Source organism: Barbus barbus (genome assembly GCF_936440315.1).
Source record: "Barbus barbus genome assembly, chromosome: 5".
NCBI classification, from domain to species: Eukaryota; Metazoa; Chordata; class Actinopteri; order Cypriniformes; family Cyprinidae; genus Barbus; species Barbus barbus.
Genome location: NC_136733.1, coordinates 31,789,196 through 31,814,210, shown reverse-complemented (window position 1 = coordinate 31,814,210; position 25,015 = coordinate 31,789,196). Strand labels below are relative to the sequence as shown.

The following is a 25,015-nucleotide window of genomic DNA, read 5'->3' as shown; positions in this document are numbered from 1 at the left end:
CCTGATTGTGTAATGGGAAGCTTCAAATGAGTCCAAAATGAATATGAATAGAAAAGGAATTAGTCTAACTTAGGGGCATCTCTTCTCTCATTCCCCCTTTTTTCCTTTCCCGCCATAGATTAAAATGGCAGGTTTCAGGAGGTAACAAAGGTTAGACTCAATAGTCACATGCTGGGAAAAAGGCCTGTCTGTCTGCTGCTGATGTCACTCAACCACTTCCAGATGTGCACGGCCAAAACAGCAGGGTAGAGCAGGAGAAGTGTGTGTATGTGTGCTGTCTTGAGACTTACACTCAGTTAAACTATAAGCATGAGGCACTGTTTTAGAATAGAAGCAATAATATTTTAGTGTGTGTTGTCACCCTCGAAGAGGACTGGCCTGTGTAGAGGACTGACTCTTCACTTCAGCTCAGTTTTATATCTGCACTCTGTTGAAGGGGACACAGGCCAGACCTCATAAAGTTTGATCATTTTAAATTTAGGGGCCTTAGAACTTTAAAACTCAGTTAAGGCTGTTATTCCCATGATTCTACCTTCAAAGTAATCAGTAATCAATTAAAGGGTCTGCAAGGGGCTTCCATAGACAAACACTGTCTTTATTGGAGTTTCCTGTCTGGGTCTGAGCTCAAGGATGCCCTGCAGCCACCGAGACTACAGCAGCAAACTCACCTGCTGGGAGGAGACAGACAGACAGAGAGAGATGAGAATCTGCCATTGTGATTTCAAAGGCTAAATCAGTACTTAGCCTTTCCTCTGTGAGAACATTGCCAGCAGTTACAAAACCAGTCAGAGAAGACGAGCATTGACTTGATTGTGATACAGTACTTACAGTATTTCCAAAGCACCAATGCACATGACAAAAGCAGTGACAAAAAACAAGAGAAAATGTATTGATAAAAAACAAGGTGCCAGTAAAATATATAAACAAATAGGAATTCAGCAGTAAAAAAAGAGACAAGCATTTTTGGCACATTTCTATATGTTTTTATTGGTCGATTTTATAAATGTATAAAATATATGCCTTGATTTTCAGGGTTTTGGGTGACAAAGGGGAAAATAACAGACCACACAAGAGAAAGAGACAAAGAAAACCATTAGGCTGTGATACAAAAGAAAACCGCTGGCTTGTATTTTTATGTAACTTTTGTGATTTAATTCACTTTTCTTGACAGAAAATAAAAAGCCAGCACATCAAAATGCCACAACCACTATTATAATTTATGGTGCGCTAATATTTTACAACCTGCTACACATGACATCACTGTTTATTCATGTCTAAACAGCGCCGTCTACAGGCAAGTAGCCATAATGACACTCTGCTTCAGATCCTGGACATCAATTTTTCTTTTTTGTCACAGGCCTGAAAAAAGATAGTCTGCTTCATAACAACTTCCCCGACCTCCGAGTGACCCCTTCACAAGGACCACCAGGTCCACCTGGACCCACCGGTCAGTTAATCAGAATTATTTTCTTCGTGTTTGTTTGTTAGCTTTTTACAGTATTTTTCACTATTGTACATTTATAGCATGGATTATTACGAAAGTTAAATGAAGCTTTTGAAAGCCTGATTTGAAAGCAAAGAATACAAAATCTGATTAATTAATGCCACATACTCACTGAATATATATGTGATTATATGAAGGTAATTGAAGTAATTTTATTGATAAAAATTTCAGTTGAATTTATATTAAATCACCATAGTACATTTGCATTTAGTCATTTGGCAGACGCTTTTATCCAAAGCGACTTACAATTGGGGAATACAAAAAGCAATTCATCTTGAAGAGGCAATCAGACAGAGGAAGTGCTCTTAACACCAAGTCTCAGTCATTGTTCAAATAAGTACAAGCTAGTAAGCGGAGAGAAAGATAGAGGGAAAGAGTAAGTTTTTTTTTTGGAGTTTAGGATGAAGTCAAGTACTGCCGAAAGAGATGAGTTTTCAGTTGTTGCTTGAAGACTGACAGGGATCCGGCGTTCCGGATAGGGGTGGGAAGATTATTCCACCAGCCAGGAATGGTGAACGAGAATGTTCTGGAGAGTGATTTTGAGCCTCTCTGTGATGGTACCACAAGGCGTCGTTCACTAGCAGATCTCAGACTTCTGGAGGGGATGTAGGTTCGTAAAAGTGAGTGGAAGTAGGAGGGTGCTGAGCCTGTGGTCGTTCTGTATGCAAGCATCAGTGTCTTGAACTTGATGCAAGCTGCCACTGGTAGCCAGTGCAAGAGATGAAGAGAGGTGTAACATGTGCTCTTTTGGGCTCGTTGAAGATCAGTCGTGCCGCTGCATTCTGAATCATTTGTAGAGGTTTGATTGTGTTTGATGGCAGACCAGCCAGAAGAACATTGCAGTAGTCCAGTCTAGAAACGACAAGGGCCTGGACAAGAAGTTGTGCAGCATGTTTTGTCAGAAAGGGCCTCATCTTTCTGATGTTGTGTAGTGCAAATCTGCAGGATCGAGCAGTCTTTGCAATGTGCTCTTTGAAGGTCAGCTGGTCATCAAAGATTACACCAAGATTTCTGACTGAAGTTGATGGGGTAATCATTGATGAGCCTAACTGAATCGTGAAGTCATGCTGTAGAGTCGGAGTGGCAGGGAAGGCAAGAAGCTCCGTCTTTGCCAGGTTGAGCTGTAGTGATGTTCTTTCATCCATGCCGAGATGTCCGCCAGGCAACCTGAGATCCGTGCAGCTACCGTTGGGTCATCTGTTTGAAAAGAGAGATAGAGCTGTGTGTCATCGGCGTAGCAGTGATAGGAGAAGCCATGTGCATGTATGATGGGACCCAGTGATGTAGTGTATGTGGAGAAGAGGAGGGGTCCAAGAACCGATCCCTGAGGAACTCCAGTGACCAGTTGATGTGGTTTGGATACCTCCCCTCCCCAGGCCACCCTGAAAGATCTACCGGTGAGATAGGATTCAAACCAGCGAAGTGGAATCCCAGTGATGCCCAGTGATGAGAGGGTAGACAGGAGAATCTGATGATTGACAGTGTCAAAATCAGCAGAAAGATGAAGCAGAATGAGGACTGATGATTTGGAATCGGCCTTTGCAATTCGCAGGGCTTCAGTGACTGAGAGTAGCGCAGTCTCTGTTGAATGGCCACTCCTGAAACCCGACTGTTTAGCATCCAGTTTGTTGTACTGTGAAAGAAACCGTGAGAGCTGGTTGAAGACAACACGTTCGAGTGTTTTCCCTACGAATGGAAGGAGAGAGACAGGTCTGTAGTTTTCTAAAAGAGAAGTGTTTAATGTAGGTTTTTTGAGCAGTGGCATTACCCGAGCCTGCTTGAATGCTGTGGGGAAGATGCCTGTGAGGAGAGATGTGTTGATAATGTGTGTGAGTGCCGGTAAGAGTGTGGAAGAGATTGTTTGGAGAAGGTGTGAGGGGATTGGGTCGAGAGGACATGTTGTAGGATGGCTGGAGAGGAGAAGTTTGGATACTTCTGCCTCGGTGAGGGGACAAAAGGAGAAGATGGGAGTTAGAGCAGTGGATGTGGTTGATTAGAGGTCCTGTGGAGTTGAGAACTGGTTACTGATTGTTCTAGTTTTGTCTGTGAAAAAAGAGGCAAAGTCGTCAGCGGTTATCGAAGTGGTGGGAGGTGGAGGAGGGGGACAGAGGAGAGAATTAAATGTTCTGAAGAGATTACGCATGTCTGGAGCGCTGTTGATCTTGTTGTGGAAATGGGAAGATTTGGCAGTGTGGACTTCAGTAGAGAAAGATGAAAGCAAATACTGATACCTACTCAGGTCCGACGGATCGTTTGATTTGCGCCATTTTCTCTCTGCCACTCTGAGTTTGGTCCGATTCTCACGAAGAACATCGGATAACCAGGGGTTAGAAGGGGCAGCCCGTGCTGGCCTGGAGGAGAGAGGACAGATGTCGTCTAGACAAGAGGTTAAGGTAGAGCATAAAGTGTCAGTAGCTGCATTCACATCCAGAGATGAGAAATGGGTAGGCGAGGGAAGAGAGGAGGATACTACAGAGGAAAGAAGGGAGGGGGAAAGGGAGCGTAGGTTGCGTCTGAAAGTAACCGGTAAGGGAGATGGTGGCACCTGGGTAGCAAAATGTAAAGTAAATGTAATTAAGAAATGGTCAGAGATATGTAGTGGTTGTATTCAAAACACTTACGCGAGCTGCCGTCCGTCTCTTCTGGTGACTAATCGGCTTTCCCAACCTTAGAGCAGCGAACGAACAGTTTAAATACTTTAACAGTCGCTGTGGCCGGCTTCTGATCAGCCCAGCCAATAAGGTTAAAGGACTGCTAATAGCTCAAGACGAAACTAACACTTAGCATGGGCCATAATGGGCCATTCTCTAATATGTAACAAAATTTCAGCTTTTGCAGCCCAATACAACGCTTTTGTTTTTATCAAAGAGATTTTAAAGTCTTAAAGCCCTTAATTGTTAAATAATGCTTGCTGGGAGATACATTTCACCTAGAAGTTCCTGCATAATTTCAGACCATTATATATCCATAACTTCTTTATTGAGTTACTCTTAATTACCAGCTGTTTTATGTTAAAAGATGTTTTCTCATAGCAGCATCCATCAGGTATATTTAAACCCAAATGTGACATTTGAATTGTAAGAACTTATTTCAGCAGGTTAACAAATGAAAGTAAGCCTGAAACAGTTTGATTTGGTCCAAATGGACAGTTTTAATCATTATTCTGTCATTTGAGTATCACGCTGGACATCATAATGTTTTCAATATGTTGTTTCGAGCTGCATCATGAAACAGTCAGTGCAATGCCATAACGTCGGATCATGAAGGGTTTATTCAGATGTGTCTTTTGCAGGTCCTCCAGGACCGATAGGACCCAGTGGATCTCCAGGCCCTATGGGACAAACTGTAAGTTAAAGGCTATTCCTTATGTAAGCGTGTGAATATGTGTGTGTACTAGTCACATCTTCTTTTTCTCATGTATTCAGGGAAAGCCAGGAGCTCCTGGTTTGCAAGGCCCTGTAGGACCAAAGGGCGATCGAGGCGAAAGAGTGAGTGCACAAGCATAAACACTGCCTGAACATACTGTGTAGTCCTCACCCTTAATTTACCTCCACAGGGACCTCTTGGATATCCAGGAGAGAGAGGGTTCAAAGGAGAGCCGGTAAGATGCCCACCTCCTACATCATCCAAAAAAGCACAAGGACCGCTCTAGACCATATGACTCCTGAAGCTGTACAGTAGCTTTGTATAAGAAATAGATCATTACTGACACTTTTTCTTCCTAGGGAGCGCCAGGACCTAAAGGAGAGCTAGGGGAGAAAGGTCTTCCGGTAAGACAAGCCCTATCAGGAGTCCTGTTAGTTGCACACTCACTCCCTTTACAGGAGGGAACGTGAGAGAGAAATGATCAGTCCCTGAGCACACGAGTGCAGGGAAAATGTCATTCACTGTTTAGATGGATTGATTTTAATGCAGCAACAATCTCTTTCCTTATACCTGCTTATCGTTGTTCTAGAGCGAATTGAACGTAAGAGATTTTGACATTTGCCATGATGTTTTTATCGTTCTTGGTTTTAGGTTTTCATTGCTCACCCTGACATCCATCTGTGTTTTAACATCAACAACCACGTCAAATCCATCAGTGGAGTTTTCATCTTGATAAATGGGTGCAGACTGATTTTCTTATTTTCAATTTGTGAAAAAATATAAGTCAAATTAAAGAACGAATGAAAACTCCACTGAAAGGATTTGCTCCACAAACGCTGTTCATTGCTTACTTACAGTACTCACTGTTAGCACATTATACGTCTTGGTTTTGTGTGCACTGGTATTGTTTCCATATGTTTTTGAACAAGAGTTTGCCCTTTATGGCTGATCTGAGACCGGTTTTTGGCTTCTCGCTGTTTAAGGGGGATTCTGAACTAGTCTCATGTTAGCATACAAGGGCATAATCTATTCAGAATGTGCAATGATGTTGTTAATGTTGTTGATTTTGATTGGTTGGTGGTTGGGGCTGTCTCTGAGTGTTTCCCCTGTCTTCTAAAGCTGATTCCTTTTCATTACTGTCTCCGTGGCTGCCTTTCACAGCCACCAGTCTCTTAGCTACCAACTCTGGCATATACCCAACACACAGGGAAGTTAAATCTTTGCTTTATCGTGCTGTTACGACAAAGAACAATCGTTATACTGTTGATATAACCTTTGTGTGTTCACTATTGTAAACTGATTAATCTGGGTTGTCCAGCTACCAAACCACTGGGTCAAAACCGCAGGGGACAGAAATAAGAACAAACATCTTTGCAAGACGCTGTGTGTTGTGTATATGCTACATTTTTGCATTTGCAGGGATTTGGTGTGTGGATGGATGTGTGGATGGATACAGCTATCCTACAGTGCATTGCTGCATGGTCCCATCTCATTGTGCTGCTTGTGATCTTCCTTTTGCCTCCTCCACTTACATTTAACCATTAGATTTTTAGTTTGTAGCACTGAGCGATTACTAGTCAAACAAATGTTCTGTTTAATTGCATTACGTTATCATACTCAATCGATTGTGAAAGGCTTGAAAAGCCTCTTAGTTCATAGCAAATTGATGTATGGTTTTCTGCATGGCCTGCAGAACCCAGAAGATTTGTGTTATTAATCATAAGACAGATAATTTCATTAAATCCTATAGGTGTAGCTTCTTTGCTGTATGTAGACTCCTTTGAGATGTGTATATATAACATGTATAAAGACCATACAATTATTTGAAGATTAATCTCTTCACATTTATCAATGTGAGGCCAAGCGCTCATTTAATACCCTGGAGAAAGATTCTGGACCATAGCCATTCTTACATCCCTCAATGAATATGGTATTTTTTGGAAGAAATGATATTATATATTGTTTGCTGTTTTATTTGGCTTGATGAACTACCTCCTGCGCTCACATGCACTAACTTTTACATAAGCCTTACATAACTCTTTCCTGAGTTCATCAATAATGCCGTTTTTCTAACGTGTGCTTGAGCTTGGGACTGTTGTGTAGAATGTATGTTATGTGACCAGTTTCTTTACACTGTTCAAGAAATGCCTACCAAAGCCACAAGTATTTCAGTAGATTTTAAATTTTTTTGTAAAAGAGCACAAAGGTTTTCCATTAGATTTGTTTTTGATGTCCACATATACTGATTCTTTGTAGGGCGGGGTAAAAATATAAATTTTCCTATTAATATTTTAGTAATGTAGGCCTACGTAAGATGGAAGGTTCTTTCTCTCAGTCTTTCCTGTACTGCTTTTCAACAACACTCAGCACGGTGACAAAAGCAGTCAGAGTATTTTACCACTGAAGTACGATTAAAGAACAAATGGCTTTTATGCGCTGATTACTTTTAGTGAATCAAAAATGTACCACATATCTCACAAAATAATTTTTTAATGAATCACAAACATACAACTCGATCAGTGTAGTCTGATTAACAGACAAATGACTCCTACGAGCCAGTTCTTTATAATTAATCAAAAATGTGCATCAGGTGGTCAGTTTATCCCTATTCCTGAAAGGAATGACTCATTTGAGCTGGTTCTTTTCATAAATAGTTAAAAACACGTTACTAATTTGAATTATAAGAGAGAATTTCTTGAATGCAGACTGAGTGAAATATCAAACCGAGAGTTTGAGAATCTGATTTGAACTGAACCGGGAAATCTTTATTGATACCCAACTAAAATTCCATGAACTTGAAATCCCTGTTGAAAAAAAAAAAACATATGCTGGTTAGGTATGTTTTGAAGCATGGCAGCTGGTTTGAGCTGGTTTAAGCTGGTCCTTAGTTGTTCGTGAGCTGGTTATAAGCTGGTTATGAGCTGGTCCTGAGCAGAAGCTAGTCGCTTAGGACCAGCACATGACCAGCTCATAACCAGCTCAGGACCAGCTTAAACCAGCTCATGACCAATTAAGGACCAGCTGCCATTCTTCAAAACATACCTAACCAGCATATGCTGTTTTTTCAACAGGGATTGTCAGAATTCATCAGGCGTTTAATATGTATCATATGGAAATGATTAACTGGCTCTGATTGGACGCCAGTATTTGTTAGCGATGTCTTCAATTTGAGCTAATTATGGTGGCTTTGGTGTAAGAGCATTTTTTACCTTGAGATGAGCAGACTAAAGGCTAAAGAAGTGGTCAATACATAGTCAACTAAGTACATGTATTGCCCAGATGACTCTAACATCTCTTTAGTTTGAAGGAAGCTGCTCACCTCTTGGTCTATCAGTAACATAGTTTGAGTGTACTGGGAATGTTAAATGCATGTTTAAATCTAAAATGATTGAACATTTGGTCTTGATTTGCTCTAAGGAGACTTTGGCCTGGCCTCAGAAAAAACAATGCATGCTCTTTAGTCAAGACTTACGGCATGGCGACAGAAGAAATGAATGAGAAAAGACAGGCGGCACTAAATCTGATGTGTAATTAACTGGAGTTATGTAGTGAATGGAGCTGAGAACTTAACCTGCTAACTACGGTAATGGATTGAGATTAATGTAATTGATTAACAGAATGACTATGCATCTTGGCGAGCGCTTTTGTTTGGCTTGTGCCCAATACCTTGACGGCTGTATCTATCTCCACAGGGGGATGGGATACACCAAATCCGCGAGGCCCTGAAGATCTTAGCCGAGAGGGTTTTAATCCTCGAGACTATGATTGGTATCCATGGTGAGTAGGAGGCCAGAAGTAGATTTAGGTCCATTTTAAAGGCCTTAGGACCAGGGGTCAGAGATTTCAGTGCATCCTTTACCCCACAACATCTTTGGAAAGCCAATGAAGAGCAAAGTGTGGTGGAGGACAGGGGCCAAGTACTCAGCCTGCCATCCACAAGCCCAACCCCCCACCATGCTTGTCAAAAACTCTTGATCTTTGATAGGACTTTAATTTGAAGAAGTTCCAAGACTTGCAGGCTGACTTAGAGCTGCTGGCTCGCAGGGTGCAGCTGCTGGAGGCGATCATCTGGCCAGGTAATGCCCGCCTTCCCTCGTCTAGCGAGTCAATCTACTGCCATCTCCTGGCCAGTTAGAAGATAAGCACACAGGAAGGATTATATGAATCCAAAAAAAGACTCCATCCAGGGCCAGTCTCCGGCAGTGTTTCCCAGTTACTACCTCTCATAAAGCTGATATGCAACCACTAGGTATTTAGTAGATGCTTTCCCGTCCATAGTGACTTACAGTAGGCTACATTTACTATGGAGATAAAGCTGCTGCAACAACCCAGTTTCAGTGCCTCCCTCAAGCATGCAGTGTGTAGTTCATGAATCACCCCTTCTGAAGTTTGAACCAACATCCATTGAATTACGAGTAAAGATTTTACCCACTTCTTCCCATGATTGGAGACCCTTCATTACCCACCAAAACACAGCCATACCACAGGGCTCCAGACTCCAAAATCATTAGGTTGAAATTGGCTACTAAAAGACGTGCTGTCAAATTAGGAGCCAAATTAATTCTTATTTGTCAAATTTCGGAATTGCCTGATAAAGACTTTTGCTCAGACGTTGTATAAACCAGGGTATTCTAGTGATCAAGATTATGTTTGTGCCATATATTCATGCATTTTGAATATTTATTCCGGTTCAGAGAAAAATGAAATATTATGTTGATTGTCTTACATTCCCATAAAAAGTTTCCCTTACAGTTGATCTAGCCTTACGAATGGACGGCACTGAACTAAAGAAAAAACAATAATATATTGTTATTTTACAAAGTGTCCCATAAAGTTAAAACTCTGTTTTGAGACTTTATCAATAACTACAATAATCTCCAATTATTTGCATACGAACAACCAGTGATTAAATAGACTGATTTAAGTCTACATAAAAAAAAATATTCGATTCATAAGAGTAATTTGTTCATGTTTTGGGCATCCATGCTCACATCAACGTAACTCTTTATGAAACTTTTCATTCAGATCTTTTCATGACTATGACTAATAAATAAATAAATAAATTTTTTATTTATTTTTTGCAACAATTTTAGTCAGTCTGGGGCCCTGTTACCACCCTTCTTCATCTCAATATGGTATAACGTGATCTCCATAATATCTCCATATGCCACTTCTCTTAGAATGAACTAAATGAATGAACTAGCCACTTACAAAGTATTTAGAGTAACAGATTAGCACTTAGCAGCCTTAACTCTCTCTTCCTTCAACAGAACCTGATTTAGGGTCAGGAGATGGCCTCTTTGGCACACCGTCTCCAGATGTCTACCGGATTAAGAGGGCAAGAATGTCATCTTCCCGAGTCAATTCTCCCTTAATCACTGCTGAGGCCAAGGTTCGAGGAAAGTAGTCTGCATATTCCAAAGAGCGAAGCCATCGTTTCCATCTCAATTTCATTATCAATAAATCAGCTGAACTGGCAACAACTACACAAGTCTTCTAAGACACACACACACACACACACATACTACAGATCCAACCGCTTTGGAATATTCCAGTTAGTCAAGAAGGGGGAGACACCTCAGGGAAGACCAACTGGTGCTGTATAAATTAACCACCTCTAACGGGACTCGCAGGTTCCTAGCACCTCTCCTCTGGCAAATTATTGTGGTTTGCCATCATGTTGTCACTCTTATGACATGATGAACAGACCAAATGAACAGAATTAGTCTCAAAAACAATGTCAATTCGTTGTTTCACATGAAAAAGGAAACATGTTTTATTATATGATATACAGAAACAGTATTGGTGCTTATATAATTGTTTAACAAAATTGTTGGCAAAGAAGGGTACAAAATGTGATGGACATGAAGAACGTTTTTTTGGACAGTATCAAACCATATTATTAGTCTTTCCAGCTGCTGTTAGGAGCTCCCTATAAATTCAGCAAATGTACTGTATGACAAAATGCACATAACAATTCTGCTATCCAGCCACACGCCACACTTTCCCCAATGATAAAAACTGATTTCATATTCCGTTCCTTGGATTAAATGCACTATGTAGATAGAGAATCACCTTGTTTTTTAAGAGAAAGGACAACTGAAGGACATAAACATGTATAAACTTTAATAGACAGTTCTGTGGTAATATGCTTTGGGCTTGGGTTTCCTCTCCCTTTTCAAACAGACTAAAGCTGTAACTAGATCTGAATTAGTGAAAACAAATTGTTTCGATGTTTTTAGAATCTTTTGTTAAAACGTGCCTTTGAGCATGATTTTAAGTGGTTCTGAATAAAATTTTTGAATTCTCCTCTAGTTCAGGACAACAATTATTAAGTAACCCTAAATAAATCAAATGTGTGTAATTGTGTGAGCTAGAGGAGACAGAACCATAAACCACACAAAATCCAACTAGAGCACAAGGGGAAGTGGGAAAACTACTCATATAACTTGAATTCTGTTTTTGTGTTTCATCATGCATGTCTTTCCATCAGTTACATGCACATGCATAGGACTGGTTTCCTTCCTCAATACCTTTCCATGTCTTTGTATTCCTATATAAATATTGTTGTATTAATTATTTATAGATGACTATTAGCAATTGATGTTGTCTCTACTCTGTATTCCAATTCATGTAACGTCGACTCGCCTGTATTTTTCCATTTCTAGCCTCTTGTGTGAATTTGTCTTGCCAGTGTGCATTCTTACCAATTGGTGTTAAAACGAAATAAACTTTGTTGTGTGTTTCTATTTTTAAGACCATCCATGTTTTATTAATACTCATACTACCTGAATGTTTAATTTGTGATATTTTAATGAAGATTCTGTAGCCAAGAAACCTTAAATACTGACATATGCACATGACTCTCCTGGCCTGACATCTGCTAATGTGGATTTAATGATAGCATGTCCGTGGAGAAGTTTCTTGGACGTCCATGTCTCATCCACTGGGACAGTTTGGTTGCTGTTCAGAGCGTTTTTCCATTCTTTAAACTTTCATCATAAAAGCTGCCAACACCATAATATAAATATATGAATTTTCCACAACACCCATAATCCACTGGATTTTCTGATGCACATCCACACGTCATGAAGTAGTCAATACACAGTAACAGTTCACCATGAAGATCGAAGCATTGCTTAAAGTAATAGTTCACCAAAAAAATGAAAATTTGCTTAAAGGGTACTCAAGCTATCCAAGATAAAGATGAATTTCTTCTTCGGAACAGGTCTGGAGAAATTTAGCGTTACGTCACTAGCTCAGTTGTGGAGTGAATGGGTGCCGTCAGAATGAAAGTTCAAACAGCTATTAAAACATCACAGTAATCCATATGACCCCAGTCCATCATTTAACGTCTTGTGAAGCGAAAAGCAAATCCATCAAAACCTTTTCATTTCAAATGAATCCTCTATCCGTAGTATTTCTTTCTCCAGTGACAAAGTTGTCTTTTCTGAATCAGAAGAGAAATATGAACAGATCTGGCAGCGTTTACGAGTGAAAAGTTATAGATTATGAACACATAATTTGGCCAGAAGTGATGGTTTAACATTAAAACACCTTAATGATAGATTTGTTTATTACAAACACACAACTTTTCCCTTCATGAGATGTTAATTGTTGGACTGGAGACACATGTATGTCATGTGATGTTTTTATCAGCTGTTTGGACTCTCATTCTGATGGCACCCAAGGGATGTAATACTAAATTTCTCCAAATCTGTTCTGATGAAGAAACAAACTAATCTACATTTTGGATGGCCTGAGAGTAAGTGAATTTTCAGCACATTTTCATTTGTGGTTGAACTATTGCTTCAGTAATGGAATAATACTAGGCCAATCCTATAGTACAGCTTCAATTTGAAGCAGAATCCCTGAGCTATGATGCTGCTGATGATGACTTCTTGCCTTTTGAGATGACCACAGCCTCCTCCCCAATCTGATCATCAATAAGCAGAGAGATTGCTCCATCCAGCTGCCCTGTAGCGGCCAAAGCCACAACAGCTTTCTCTGTGGGGAAGCCCATCTTCTCTAGCTGTTGCAACCTGAAAGTGCAGGAGTTTAGATAGATGCAGAGCATTCAAGGGATCACTGTTGAAGAAAGCCTCATGTACAGTATGCACTAACCGTATAGAGGACACTGAGGACTTGGATACTTCCACTTTGTCCATAACACCTTCGGGTGCGTCGTGGAGTGATGCTAGTATCCCTGCTCTCAGCATCTCCTCCTCTAACAGCTGTGAATCGGTTGCCATCAAAGGCCATGCCGAATGATCTTCCAACTGGGATCTACTGGTTGATGGCTCTGGTCTATTACAGAACAATAATAAAGCTCATTCTAGTTACATGATGTGGTCAAAAAAAAACAAAACAAATGGAATTACTAGCATAAAGTTCACAGTAACCTTATTGAGGTGTTGTGGTAAACAGGCAAGTGTGGATGAGAGGTAACAGGGATGTAGGCCCATTTTGGCAAGCAGGCACAAGCACAAAGTTTCTCTATCTGCTCCAGTATTTCAATAAACTCTTTATTGTCTGTATAATATATTAAGGCCATTACTTTAATAAAGAGATTCATTTATACCGCAAAATGAATATCAGTGTAAAGCAGTTGCAATAATCTAACTGCTAAAAAAAAAAAAAATTGTGTATACGAATTGTGTAATATATATTTGAATTCAAGGGACCCACAAATGAAAAATCTGTCAACTCATGTACTTACAAACCTGTATGACTTCCTTTTATGTAATGCTGACAATAGTTTCAGTTCCCATTGACGTCCACTCTATAGACAAAAAATACAATGAAAGTCAACGGGAACCAGAACTGTTGAGTTATCAATATTTTGCAAACAGGATTCATATTTGGGGAGACCATCCCTTTAACCACAATTTCTGTTCATAAAAAAAAGGTTAAAAACTTTCTCATAGTTACAGCAGAAATATATCAAAAATAGCCTACATGTGGGGCCTTAATATTGTGTTGGACATTGTGATGGGAGTCTTGGGAGTAAAAAAAAAAAAAAGTTGAGAAAGGATACAGTTGAGTCCAAGGCAAATGGCATAAAAGTGCAGCAGGCCAGGAGCACTGGGAAGCAGGAAGAGGTCAAGGATCAAGAGGAGCCAAGGCAAGGACCAGACAGGAACAAAGCGCAAGACTCTCCTCTGCTTCACCTGCCGACACTGAGCTGTGAGCAGGGCAAGGTGGGTGGCTGAATAACCACTGACCCTGCTGGCTTCATCCCCGGTAACAAAGAGAAAGAGGGCATAAATAGGAGGAAGGAGCACAGTGGAGATAAAGGAGAGGGCTAGGTAGACAAAAGTGCCCCATCTTCTCTCCTGGCAGGGCCCGAGCCACAGCAGCAGAGTGATGTTGTAGAGAAATGAGGTTAACTCCTCATTACTGAAGATGTAGAAGATGAAATCTGCAATACACAAGGAACATCAAGAACTGAATGTTTAGAATCTAGAATCATAGTCCTATACATTCGTGCATTGCTTACCATAAAATCCAGGAAAATCCCCGCCTGGTCCTAAACTTAGACTGGCGTGAATACCACAGAGCCAAGTCGACAGAATTAATAGGACTATCAAACATGTTCCACTACAATAACCTGGACGGTTTGATCCAAACCACATCCATGCCGAAAAGAGATGATCAAGCATTGTAAAAAGAAAAACGCATCACCTGACAGTTGCTATCATTACAAGTAACGTTATATATCTAGATAGGCAGGAATATCATAGTGTATGTGTTCATGTTTCCAGTTTACGACGCTGGCATATGAGGTCGTTTTAACAGGTACTTCATCTAACAATGAGAGTACTTACTAAAATTTGCACAAATATCCAATTTATTTTAATAAATAAACAAGTAGGCTAAGACCAAGCAACACCAAAAACCAATGTCTTTTGCAAACCCTTTTATTTTGACAGCGAATAACTTCCTCTTACGGGCAAGCGCATTGGGAGAGTATCCGAATGTGTTTAGTAAAACGTAATTTTAATACGCATATTTGTGGATTTGTTCAACTATATCTAACTGGTCTATACATATTAGTAATTGATCGACTCAATTGTATAGATAATTAGGCAAATAACACGTTAATATTTACAAACAAAGATTAGCATTCGCCCCCCTCTACACTCGGTGTGTTGGTACGTTCCATATTGACTTCACGCATGCGCACTTGTCGTGTTCACATCGCGTACGTTCTCCAACGGAAAGATGGCGTCAGTCACGAGTGAGTTTTTTTTTCTTTTTTCGTTTGTCGTTTTATTATTTACATTTTTTAGGATTTTAGTACTTTGTAAATGCTAGAATTTGTTACAGTTGAGGTAATCGTTAAATAATGTAAAGAATTTGGGAGTTTTTGTATAACCGACATTCCCCGTGCACGCGGCCTATGATTTGTGTTTTTAGGTCAAGGTGGTTGTTTGAAGCTAACGGATCGTTAGCTCGGCCCAACCGGTTTTAAAATTATTTTATAGTATACTAAGAGCATATATTCTACACACCATCAAAATAATTTACTGTAATGCGTTTTCTTGTTCTTTAAGAGCCTAAATCCAGCGCTCGTTTCGTTTGAAGTAAACAGTGGCTAGCAGGCGTGGTTTAAAAACAGCGGGATAAAGGCGCAGTCACCTCGACGAACGCAATGTTTAGTGTTGGTATTGCATTCTTTCTTTGTTTGGTGTTGTAAAATAAACTAACACCTGAGATTTGTATTTTTGCAAGTCTTGTTTTTGATGTTTTTTCATCGTCAGTTTTAGAGTCAAAATAACGCGAAATCGTGATCGTTCACCTGCTTGGTTTTCTTAAATTTGTCGCGCTTAACTAAAATGTGTGGTGGTTCAATATCACGGGCCCCTGTTTCTTGTGAATGATTTGGTGCTTTAAACAACTACGCCTGTCTTGTTGATATAAGCTTTGTTCCAATTGAATAGCTGGAATTTAACAGGGGCTGCACTTCATTGTATGTTTTGAGGGGTCTGTTCAAGTCATGCATGTTTCTCCCATCGTTTTTGGACTATAATAAAACGCTAGATGTGCAGTCAGTATGCATCTTATTTTCCTGATGTTATGCAGCTCTAAATGTTTGCAGGATTTCTAACCTTTTGTAACCATTTACTTCCCTGTAGATTATAGCAGCTACAACCAGGCCGGTGCACAGCAGTCGTAAGTCCACCTCCATTAACATGCTGTATACATTAAAACAATGCTTGCTTTTGATTATTTATATATATATATATATATATATATATATATATATATATATATATATATATATATATATATATATATATATATATATATAAAAATAACGCATAGTTACATAAAATGCACATTTTACTCAGGTATGGCTCGTACACCACCCCACCTACTCAGGGCTATGGACAGACTGCACAGGTGAGCCTAAACTCCTCAAATTCCCATACCAATGCTGTGTACTTGTTTGCTAATTCATAATTTCCACATGACGTCACTTCCTTACAGGAACTACCACCTGGAGGGCAAAACAAAACTTTCCTCCACTGACTGCTAGTTATTTTTTTTTTAGGTTTGCATTAAGTAGCAAGAAACTAATATTAAAAGGCCAAATTCAGTATACAACTTATTGATGATGCATACTTTGTGCAGACAAGCAGATGAACACAGAATATTAATGCAATGTTACACATTAAATGTTTATCCATATAAAAAACATTATGAAGAAAACACTTGGCACATTGTGTTTGTTTTCCGGGCTCATCTGTATGCATCATCAGAGAGCTGTGTACTGAATTTGATCTTTTAATATCACTCTTTTTAATTCATTAAGGCCCTTTAAAGGGATAGTTCACCCAAAAATGAAAATTCTGTAATTTACTCACCCTCAAGTAGTTCCAAACCTGTATGAATTTCTTCGTTCTGCCGAACACAAAGGAAGATATTTTGAAGAACGTTTGTAACCAGGCTGTTTTGGGGTACCACTGACTTCCATAGTAGGAAAAAACTACTATGGAAGTCAATGGTGGCCCAGAACTTCTCTGTTTCCCACATTCTTCAGAATATCTTCCTTTTGTGTTCGGGAGAACGAAGACATTCATACAGGTTTGGAACTACTTGAAGGTGAGTAAATGATGACAGAATTTACATTTTTGGGTGAACTATCCCTTTAAGTGTTTTTCACATTAAACATTTTATAATGTCCCACTGTTGTTAGTAATTGAAATATTGCAGTGGGTGCTTTGCATTTTGTTTACATATCTTTTGTTTTATTCTTTTGAGAGGTAATCTAAATATCAGGGGATTGGAAACATGGAAAATTGACAGGCTTGTACTGCAGTTCAATGGATGTTATGCCCTCCAGGTCTTCAAAACAGTCATGTGCCTGAAAATGATGAACTGAGCAATCCTTGTTGTCGCATCTGATGTTTTGTGTAAAAGAGAATCCAGTGGCATGTAATTCAGCAGAATCTATTTTATAACAGGGTTATTCTCAGCAAGATTATGGCTCATATACTCAACCCGCCGCTGCACCCGAGTCCACCTATAGTCAGGCAGCGCCCTCTGCTGGAGCGTATGCGCAGCAGTATGGATCCTCATATGGACAAGCAGCAACAACAACTGCTGCTGCAGCAGCAGCGCCAGGTCTGTAGGCAAAGCTTATTCACTATTACACCAGATAAATTTGCCTGTTAGTCATTGTGACTGGAGCATGACTGTGCAGATTTGAAATGTCCCAGAGTTCTCCCAGAAAGTTTACTCACCCTCAGGCCCTCCAAGATGTAGATGAGTTTTTCTTAATCGGAACAGATTTTGAGAAATTAATCCTCTGCAGTGAATGGGTGCCATCAGAATGCGAGTTCAAACAGCTGATGAAAACAATCCGCAAGTAATCCATTCGACTCCAGTCCGTCAATTTGTGTTGTGTGCCCAAAGTGTGAATCCTTATTCAGAAAGGCACGGAAAACAAATAACGCATTCTACAGAGCCATTAAAGAGACATGGTTAGCTGCTTGCTAGTGGTAGCCTGTTACATTACAGTACATAAGTTCACTTACCACGCACACACACAGCGTAAGGAGAGATGACTGAGAACGGTGGCGAATGATTTGCAGATCCTGAGCACAACTGACAAACATCTAATCTGGTAAAATGTGTGGTAACTACTGGGTTTGGGAGAATCACGATGTCGGCTCAACATTGTGATGTCTGTCAGCTATCAGCAATGGAAGAAGGCATCCTCTAATACAAGTAATCCAATATAATGCACCCTCCAGTGAAAAAGTCCAGCCCCTTATGTCCTCTTGCATTAAAAAAACACCCAACATATTTGTTTACAGCTATTTTGGACTGTCTGGTCTGTGCATATTTGTCTCCTGATTCAGAGAGGGTGAAATAATTTAATTGTATGCCGTTCTATGACTAGAGGACCTGTATTTTAGCTGGAAGCAATGGTTTGAAGTTAATTTCTTGATGGATTTTACAAACAACTTTTCACTGTCACGTGGATTGTGACTATCAGCTGTTTGAACACATTCTGGTAGCACCTATTCAGTGCAGAGGATCCATTGGTTAATGTAATTGATTTTTAAATTTCTCAATTTTCTCTTAAAATTCCTTTAAAGCACAATTTTCTATACTTCATTAAGTGGGTTTTTTTGTTCGTTTTTTTTTTTTTAAATGCAGAGACCAGCAAGCTTTGTTGGGAGAGACACTTAGCAAGCAATGCATAATGTCTTAAGGCCAAAGTATACTTCACTGTTTACGCGGCTGCGAGGGACCGCATACAGTGCGCATGAAGCGAATTGCGTCATCAGAACAGACGTTCATATTGAAGAGCGCTTGTGAGCCAGAGAGGATGAGACAGCTCAGCTTTGGTTTAAAAGAGTTCAAAAATATTTATCAGTCATGACTTAACAGGGAAAAATAGAGCAGACACTGAACATGAATGAAGCTTTCTAGTACACATGTCTGAGTTCACGTACAACTTCAAATGGAGTATACTTTGAAAGGCTATGCGTTCGACTGTGCGCATACGCTAGCGTACACGCAAAAAAAATGAAGTATACTTAGGCCTTTATTGTATTACGGTTAAAAGGATCTGAAAAAGTAGATTTTTTTGCAAGAACGTTAAAAATTGGAAATGTTTGTTGACATTTGAGTTTGGTGCTTTCCAGGCCGTTTAGTTGTTAGGCTTGGAAATTCCTGCTTCCTGAATTGCTCGATTTCAGTTCTCTTGTACACATGGTCATGCTGTTTATTCAGGTGCACATAGAACATGAGTCTCATAACTGTTAAATCATTATTCCTCCTCTCAGCTGCATATGGAACAGCACAGCCAGGAGCTTATAATCAGCCTGCACAGAGTTACGGGGCCAGCAGCTACCCCAGCACCACTGCGGCCCCTGCCGCCCAGGCCTCCTATGGCTCCCAACCCGGATACTCCACCCAGTCGGCCTATTCTGGCTACAGCCAGCAGCCTGCTGCCTCCGCTCCTCAGAGGTAACTGGACCGTCTCCTAGAGCATCACATCAACAGGATGCTGTTATGGAGCCTCCCACAGTATTTCCATATGCTGTTCTTTCTTCATGCTGCCTGAATGTGAACGCCACTATAAATACACAGTTCCCATGCAAATACCCTGTTTATTTCTGTAATGAATGTGTAAGATCAAAGGGGCTGTTTATGCCAATATGTTGATATTTCTAATATGTAACATTTCTTAATATTATCAATGTTGAAAACAGTTGTGCATATCTATTGTGAGAACAGTTTTAGATGAATAGAAAGTTCAAAAGGACAGCATTGTGTAAATCTTAACTCTTTGTTTTGATTAATTTAATCTTTCAAATGTTTTTTTTTATTCTTTTGTATTGCAGCTATAGTGCAAGTGGCCAGCCGGCCTACAACCAAGGTGCCTATTCCCAGCCTGGAGCTTATTCTCAGGCTCAGGGTGGGTACCAGGCTCAGCAGCCAGGCTATGGGCAACAGCAGCAGAGCAGCTATGGGCAGGCACAGCCACCTCAGCAGCACCAGCAAGGCCCACCTGCTGCCTACCCCCCTCAGGGGAACAGTTCTTATGGACAATCTCAGTACGGCCAGCAGAGTGCATCACAAAACGATTACAACCAGCAAAGCCCATATAGTAAGGGTGCTTCACCATTTTACAGTGTTTTTGTTCATTTTCTAGTCAGTTTCTTATCAAGTTAAGGCTATATGCTTGGTGTATGATCTCTCCTGTAGGCAGTTACAGTCAGAGTGGCGTAAGCGGTGGCTACCCAGGGTCGCAGCAGCGGGGTGGATACCCAGGAGATTCCGGCAGAGATGGTTATGATCGAGGTCCTCGTGGGCGTGGGGGTATGGGCCGCGGAGGCATGGGGTAAGTTCAGACTTTAACGTAACTAACTGTTCATTGCTCTCCCGCTCGCTCATTTCACTGAGCGGAAGCACTCACCACATGCAGGGTTTGTATGTACAGGTGTCTAAGAAGAGTGGAGTTTCTTGTGTAGTTCATCCAACTATTACTTTATTTGTAGAGGTTTCTGTGATACCCCAAGTGTATTGTTGCAGGGATGTTTTATTTTGGTCTTGCATATGGCAAACCTTATTTTTACTATTACAGTTTTGAAGGGGCACTTAATGCTTATTCTAAGACAGAGGAAGTAATTTATTTGTACAGCTTAATGGTCTTTGGCCTTTTCTTTACCCACGGTTATTTCAAGTGTGGCAGCGTATCAAATATTTGAGGTTTTTGTTTGGTGTTGAGGTATTTAATTAAACCTATTTCTTTTGTTGCAGTAAGCTGCCTACTAAATTAACAACATCTTGGTTCTTTCAAAAGCTGTATGAGGATCTGTACTGCTGTTGAGTTTGAATGGGGAAATGGAAAAATTAACAAACGCACATCAAGTCTTGGAAAAATGGGTAGTTTACGGTGTAATTTTATCGCAGCAGACAGTGGCACACGATCATGGGTGTTTAATTTTTCTTTATTTACTGGGTTTTAAATTCTGAATGAAACTTTGTCTATTGAAAGTATGCAGAAAGTAATCGGGTTTCAAAATGGTGACTGTAAGTAGAAGGGTTGGTTCAGCATTGGAAAAGATTATTTTAAATGAAATGGTTGGAGTAACCTTGTACAGAATCCTTGAATGTTTAATGGACACCCATACAATGAAATACTTTGGTAACCAGAGGTAAGAATTTTCTTTTATGCATAGACAGTTCTTCAAACACTTCTCAGTAGGTGGTTTCGTTAACCCATAAAACTAGTAAGTATTCACTGACTTCAAACAAAACAGGAAAATCAAGTTATTTCTGGTCCAACTGAACTTGTTTCAAGGGATGGTGAGCATGCTATTAAACATTTCTGATATTTAAATTTTAGACATTTTTATGTACTTAAATATTTTTGCATTTGTGAACTGTTTTCTAATTTCAAAGGTCTTGTTTTAACATTCTTTGTCACATTTATGCGCTACAGGTATCAGAGATCGATGTAAGAACAGCAGTACTTATTCTTTAAGTACCTTTTTCCATTTCAAAGGCGACAGCTCAAAGAACCATGGGGAATTTTCTTGATATTGTTTTTTTAGCTAATGTTTGGATCATTCTTTAACCAGCATATTTGTGATTTTCTTTTTATATACTTATCACCCTTTGTAAATATTTGTCATTTGTACTATACATTTTTGAGTGTACTTGTGTTCAGTGCTGATGTTTTATTGGTTTATTTTGGATTGAAATGTTAAAGGGATTTTTCCAACTAACAGGATTGCTGTATTTAAAATTTGCCTCAACATTTATTATATTGGTTGCAGCCCTAAGCATGAGGCATCAAGCTAACTTGACAATTCATCTCATTTTAAAAAAGGTTTACAAAAATGCAATGTATTTCTGGTCCTGTGTGGATGTCTTTTTACCTTACATGCAACCAAACTGTTAAATACCATATAACTTGTTATAGAAGTCATGAAGCAGCCCAATTAGTTACTAAAATACACTGTACATTTGTCACATGGGGCAAGGTTAGAGGGGAGATATTTGTGTTCATTTCCTATTCAAGTCCTATGGTTGGAGACTAAAAGGAATATCGCCTTCATATCTTCATGTTTAGCATCGCTGGAGACAGAGGGGGCTTCAATAAGCCTGGTGGTAAGTTCCTAAAGCGTATTCCATTGGCTAGTCCACTCGAGTTAATGTAGAGGCCATTCATGCCTATGTGTGCTTAAGAGATTCATTTGGTGTGCCACTTTTTCTTTCTTTTTTTTTTACCAAAAGAGCAAAAAGTGTCCTAATGGTTTATATTTGGATTTCTTCAAAAGTTGAGACGTGTCCTTTGACAGAAGCGTCTTTATTTTTTATTTTTTTTAATTCTGCATTTTTTTTATTTAATTTTTTTTTTTCCCATTTCATTCTGAGAATCTTTTGTGGTCAAGGGTAATCCTGGAAATGGTCATTTTCTCAATGTATTTAATACTGCTCACAGGTTTTTTGTCTTGGCAGATGGGCAGGTTTGCTGTTAAGATGTGATGGTGTCTAATAATGTTTCTTGTCTGTCTTTTCTTTGATCCATGGAAACCAAGAAGGCATGAGGGGTGGAATGGATCGTGACATGGGTATGTGCTGTAAATGATCCCCCTCTCTTTTAATATATGTGCATTACATTCACAGAGAAAAAGTAGTCTTTTCAAATTTATTTTTTTTTTTTTAATCAAGGATGCAGTAATATGTACTAAAGTGACGGTAAAGACTTGTTTGAATTTTTATTCAAACAAGCTTGAAAAAATTATGAATGCACAGTTTCCACAGAAATGTTAAGCAGCAACAACTGATTTCAACATTGAAATGTTTCTTGAGCACCTAATCGGCATATTAAAATGATTTCTGAAGGATCATGTAACACTGAAGACTGCACTAATGGCTGCTGAAAATTTGGCTTTGGCATCACAAGAAGTTATTTTTAAAAGATGTTAAAATCGAAAACTGGTCGGCGCCAATAGCCTTGTGGGCAGTGTGCTGGCATATAACGCTACTGTGCTACGGGTGTCCTAAGTTCGAATCCCTTTTTTCTCTCGAATACCTTTCCTGATCCCGCCCACTCTCTCTCCCACTTTGCTTCCTGTCAGAATAAAGACAAATAAAAAAACTGCTGTTTTGAATTGTAACCTCAGATATTGCTGGTTTCATTTTACTATATTTGATCAAATAAATGCATGCTTGAGTAGCATAAGAGGCTTCTTTGAAAAAATCTTGACTTTACATTTTTGAACCATAATGTAAGTTAAATGTATTGAAAATACATCTAGGTTATAAGTGTTAAATTAGATTTTCTTTCACAAACACAGGGCATTCAGGAGAGCAGGACTCTGAGAACAGCACCATCTACATCACAGGCCTCACTGAGAATGCCACTCTACCAGAGATGGCAGACTTCTTCAAACACTCTGGAGCGATACGGGTGAGGAGCTACATGACTAGATTCATTCTGAATGACAACGTCAGCCTTTTCTCATCAAAATTCAGCTGTTGTAGTGGCTGCTTTGACAGTTCCCATTTTTCATAGCCATCCTGACAATTTTTGTTTCTCATAGATAAATCGGCGTTTAAACCAACCAGCCATAAACATCTACACAGATAAAGACACTGGCAAACCAAAGGGAGATGCCACGTTGTCCTATGAGGAACCTGCCTTTGCCAAAGCTGCTGTTGAACACTTTGATGGTTGGCTTCTCAGATTATTTTCATCTGCTGTTAATTGCTTGACATTTATTCTGCCCGTTCGACCAGAGATCTCTTCACTTTTAAACATGTTCTCAAACATTAACCTGCTTCTTGTACCTCAGGTAAGGAGTTCCAGGGGCGAAGGCTAAAGGTTTCTATGGCTCGCCGGAAGCCTATGATGGGGGGTATGAGAGGTGGAATGCCGATGAGAGGTGGCCCTGGGATGGACCGTGGAGGTATGATAAATCCTTAAGCCAGCAGGAATCCTTCAGGTGAAGGGTGTTTCTGTATTGTTACGGTGGCTTTGTTTTGAATGCCAACAGGTATGGGAAGAGGAGGGGAGAGAGGTGGTTTCCCCCCGCGTGGAGGCCCTCGAGGTGGAATGGGTTGGAACGGGCCTCCAGGAGGCAATGTGCAGAAGAGAGCTGGAGACTGGGAATGTCCCAACCCGTGAGTGAAATAAACTGTTTTGAAGCAATCGAATTGATGTATCTCTTTTGCAATACATGAGGCCTGCTGAATAAGCATAAAAACCGTGTTGACGCCTATGTTTCCGGCTATCTATCTGTTATCTCATTACAGTGGGTGTGGAAATCAGAACTTCTCCTGGAGGACGGAGTGTAACCAATGTAAAGCTCCAAAACCTGAAGGCCTAGGAGCTCCTCCCTTCCCTCCTGCAGGTACACACAGATTGACAGTCTTCCCACATCAGCTGATCTCTAAAAGTGAGATGTGTTGTGTAACAGAAGAAGCATGATTTGTTTTAACTGTATATTCAGGCGGTGATCGTGGCAGGGGTGGAATGAGGGGCGGTAGGGGAATGGATCGTGGTGGTCCGGGGGGCATGCGTGGAGGCTGGGGAGGAGATCGCGGCGGCTTCAGAGGCGGCCGTGGAGGAATGGACAGGGGCGGATTCAGAGGAGGTAGCAGGGGTGGTCCTCCCATGGACAGAGGGGGCAGGAGAGGCATGGGACCCCCAGGCAAGATGGATATGAGGTGAGCATCATTTACTACGAGTATGACAAATGCAAAATGCTTTAGACTGGGTGGTGCTTCATGTACTTACGATACATATTTTCTTTTGTTTAACAGGGATCATCGTCAGGAGCGCAGAGACAGACCCTACTGAGATCATGCATCAAGCAAACGGAAATTTACATACAGGAAAATTTTAAAAGTCCTTTTTATTTATGATTCCATATTTATACATGGCTATCTTTTTTTTTTTTTTGCTGTTTTTAATTTCAGTACCACTTTGTAGTTTTAGTTAAACCTTTAGGTTGCTTTTTTTTGTATGCAATAATGGCATTTTTATTTTTAAAGATACTCCGTTGCCCTGTAGTTACCATTTTTTGGGATGTCCGTCTTACATGTCTCCCTGTGTAACTATGTACTTTGAACTGTTTTTAAAAAAATAAACTTTTCCACCTCCAATCA

The 25,015-nt window shown here is 40.0% G+C and overlaps 3 protein-coding genes across 6 annotated transcripts in view; 2 read left to right on the top strand and 1 right to left on the bottom strand.

Moving 5' to 3' along the window:
* The window catches only part of LOC306870050 (EMI domain-containing protein 1-like), an 87,888-nt gene extending 76,264 nt beyond the window's left edge, over window positions 1-11,624 (top strand). Inside the window, exons 10-16 of one of the 3 annotated variants that reach the window (XR_013784232.1) lie at window positions 1,358-1,447; window positions 4,797-4,849; window positions 4,930-4,992; window positions 5,061-5,105; window positions 5,230-5,274; window positions 8,563-8,946; window positions 10,141-11,623. Coding sequence is in view for 2 of the 3 variants with exons in the window: in XM_079417086.1 (XP_079273212.1) it covers window positions 1,358-1,447; window positions 4,797-4,849; window positions 4,930-4,992; window positions 5,061-5,105; window positions 5,230-5,274; window positions 8,856-8,946; window positions 10,141-10,277 (524 nt within the window). In the remaining variant the exon portion in view is untranslated. Of the gene's footprint in view, window positions 1-1,357; window positions 1,448-4,796; window positions 4,850-4,929; window positions 4,993-5,060; window positions 5,106-5,229; window positions 5,275-8,562; window positions 8,947-10,140 lie in introns of all 3 variants that reach the window. The other 2 variants (XM_079417087.1, XM_079417086.1) reach the window with 2 other exon arrangements.
* LOC306870052 (rhomboid domain-containing protein 3-like) lies at window positions 10,612-14,807 on the bottom strand. The gene is made up of 5 exons (XM_079417088.1): window positions 14,370-14,807; window positions 13,908-14,291; window positions 13,273-13,402; window positions 12,995-13,177; window positions 10,612-12,912 (listed from the first exon to the last, which is right to left on the bottom strand). The coding sequence occupies exons 1-5, from the start codon at window positions 14,530-14,532 to the stop codon at window positions 12,747-12,749; spliced, it is 1,026 nt and encodes a 341-aa protein (XP_079273214.1). The 5' UTR covers window positions 14,533-14,807; the 3' UTR covers window positions 10,612-12,746.
* Window positions 14,808-14,833: 26 nt separating this feature from the next.
* On the top strand, window positions 14,834-25,015 carry LOC306870321 (RNA-binding protein EWS-like). Of its 2 annotated transcripts, none has more exons than XM_079417531.1 (16): window positions 14,834-15,110; window positions 16,009-16,045; window positions 16,225-16,276; window positions 17,341-17,500; window positions 19,174-19,357; window positions 19,735-20,000; window positions 20,099-20,234; window positions 21,972-22,009; window positions 22,444-22,473; window positions 23,203-23,315; window positions 23,449-23,578; window positions 23,701-23,814; window positions 23,902-24,028; window positions 24,161-24,258; window positions 24,358-24,574; window positions 24,671-25,015. In XM_079417531.1, exons 1-16 carry the CDS (start codon window positions 15,095-15,097, stop codon window positions 24,705-24,707), a joined length of 1,755 nt encoding a protein of 584 aa, XP_079273657.1. In that variant the 5' UTR covers window positions 14,834-15,094; the 3' UTR covers window positions 24,708-25,015. The 2 variants fall into 2 exon arrangements, with proteins under 2 accessions (XP_079273657.1, XP_079273656.1); XM_079417530.1 differs by having other exon boundaries at window positions 15,046-15,110; window positions 22,441-22,473.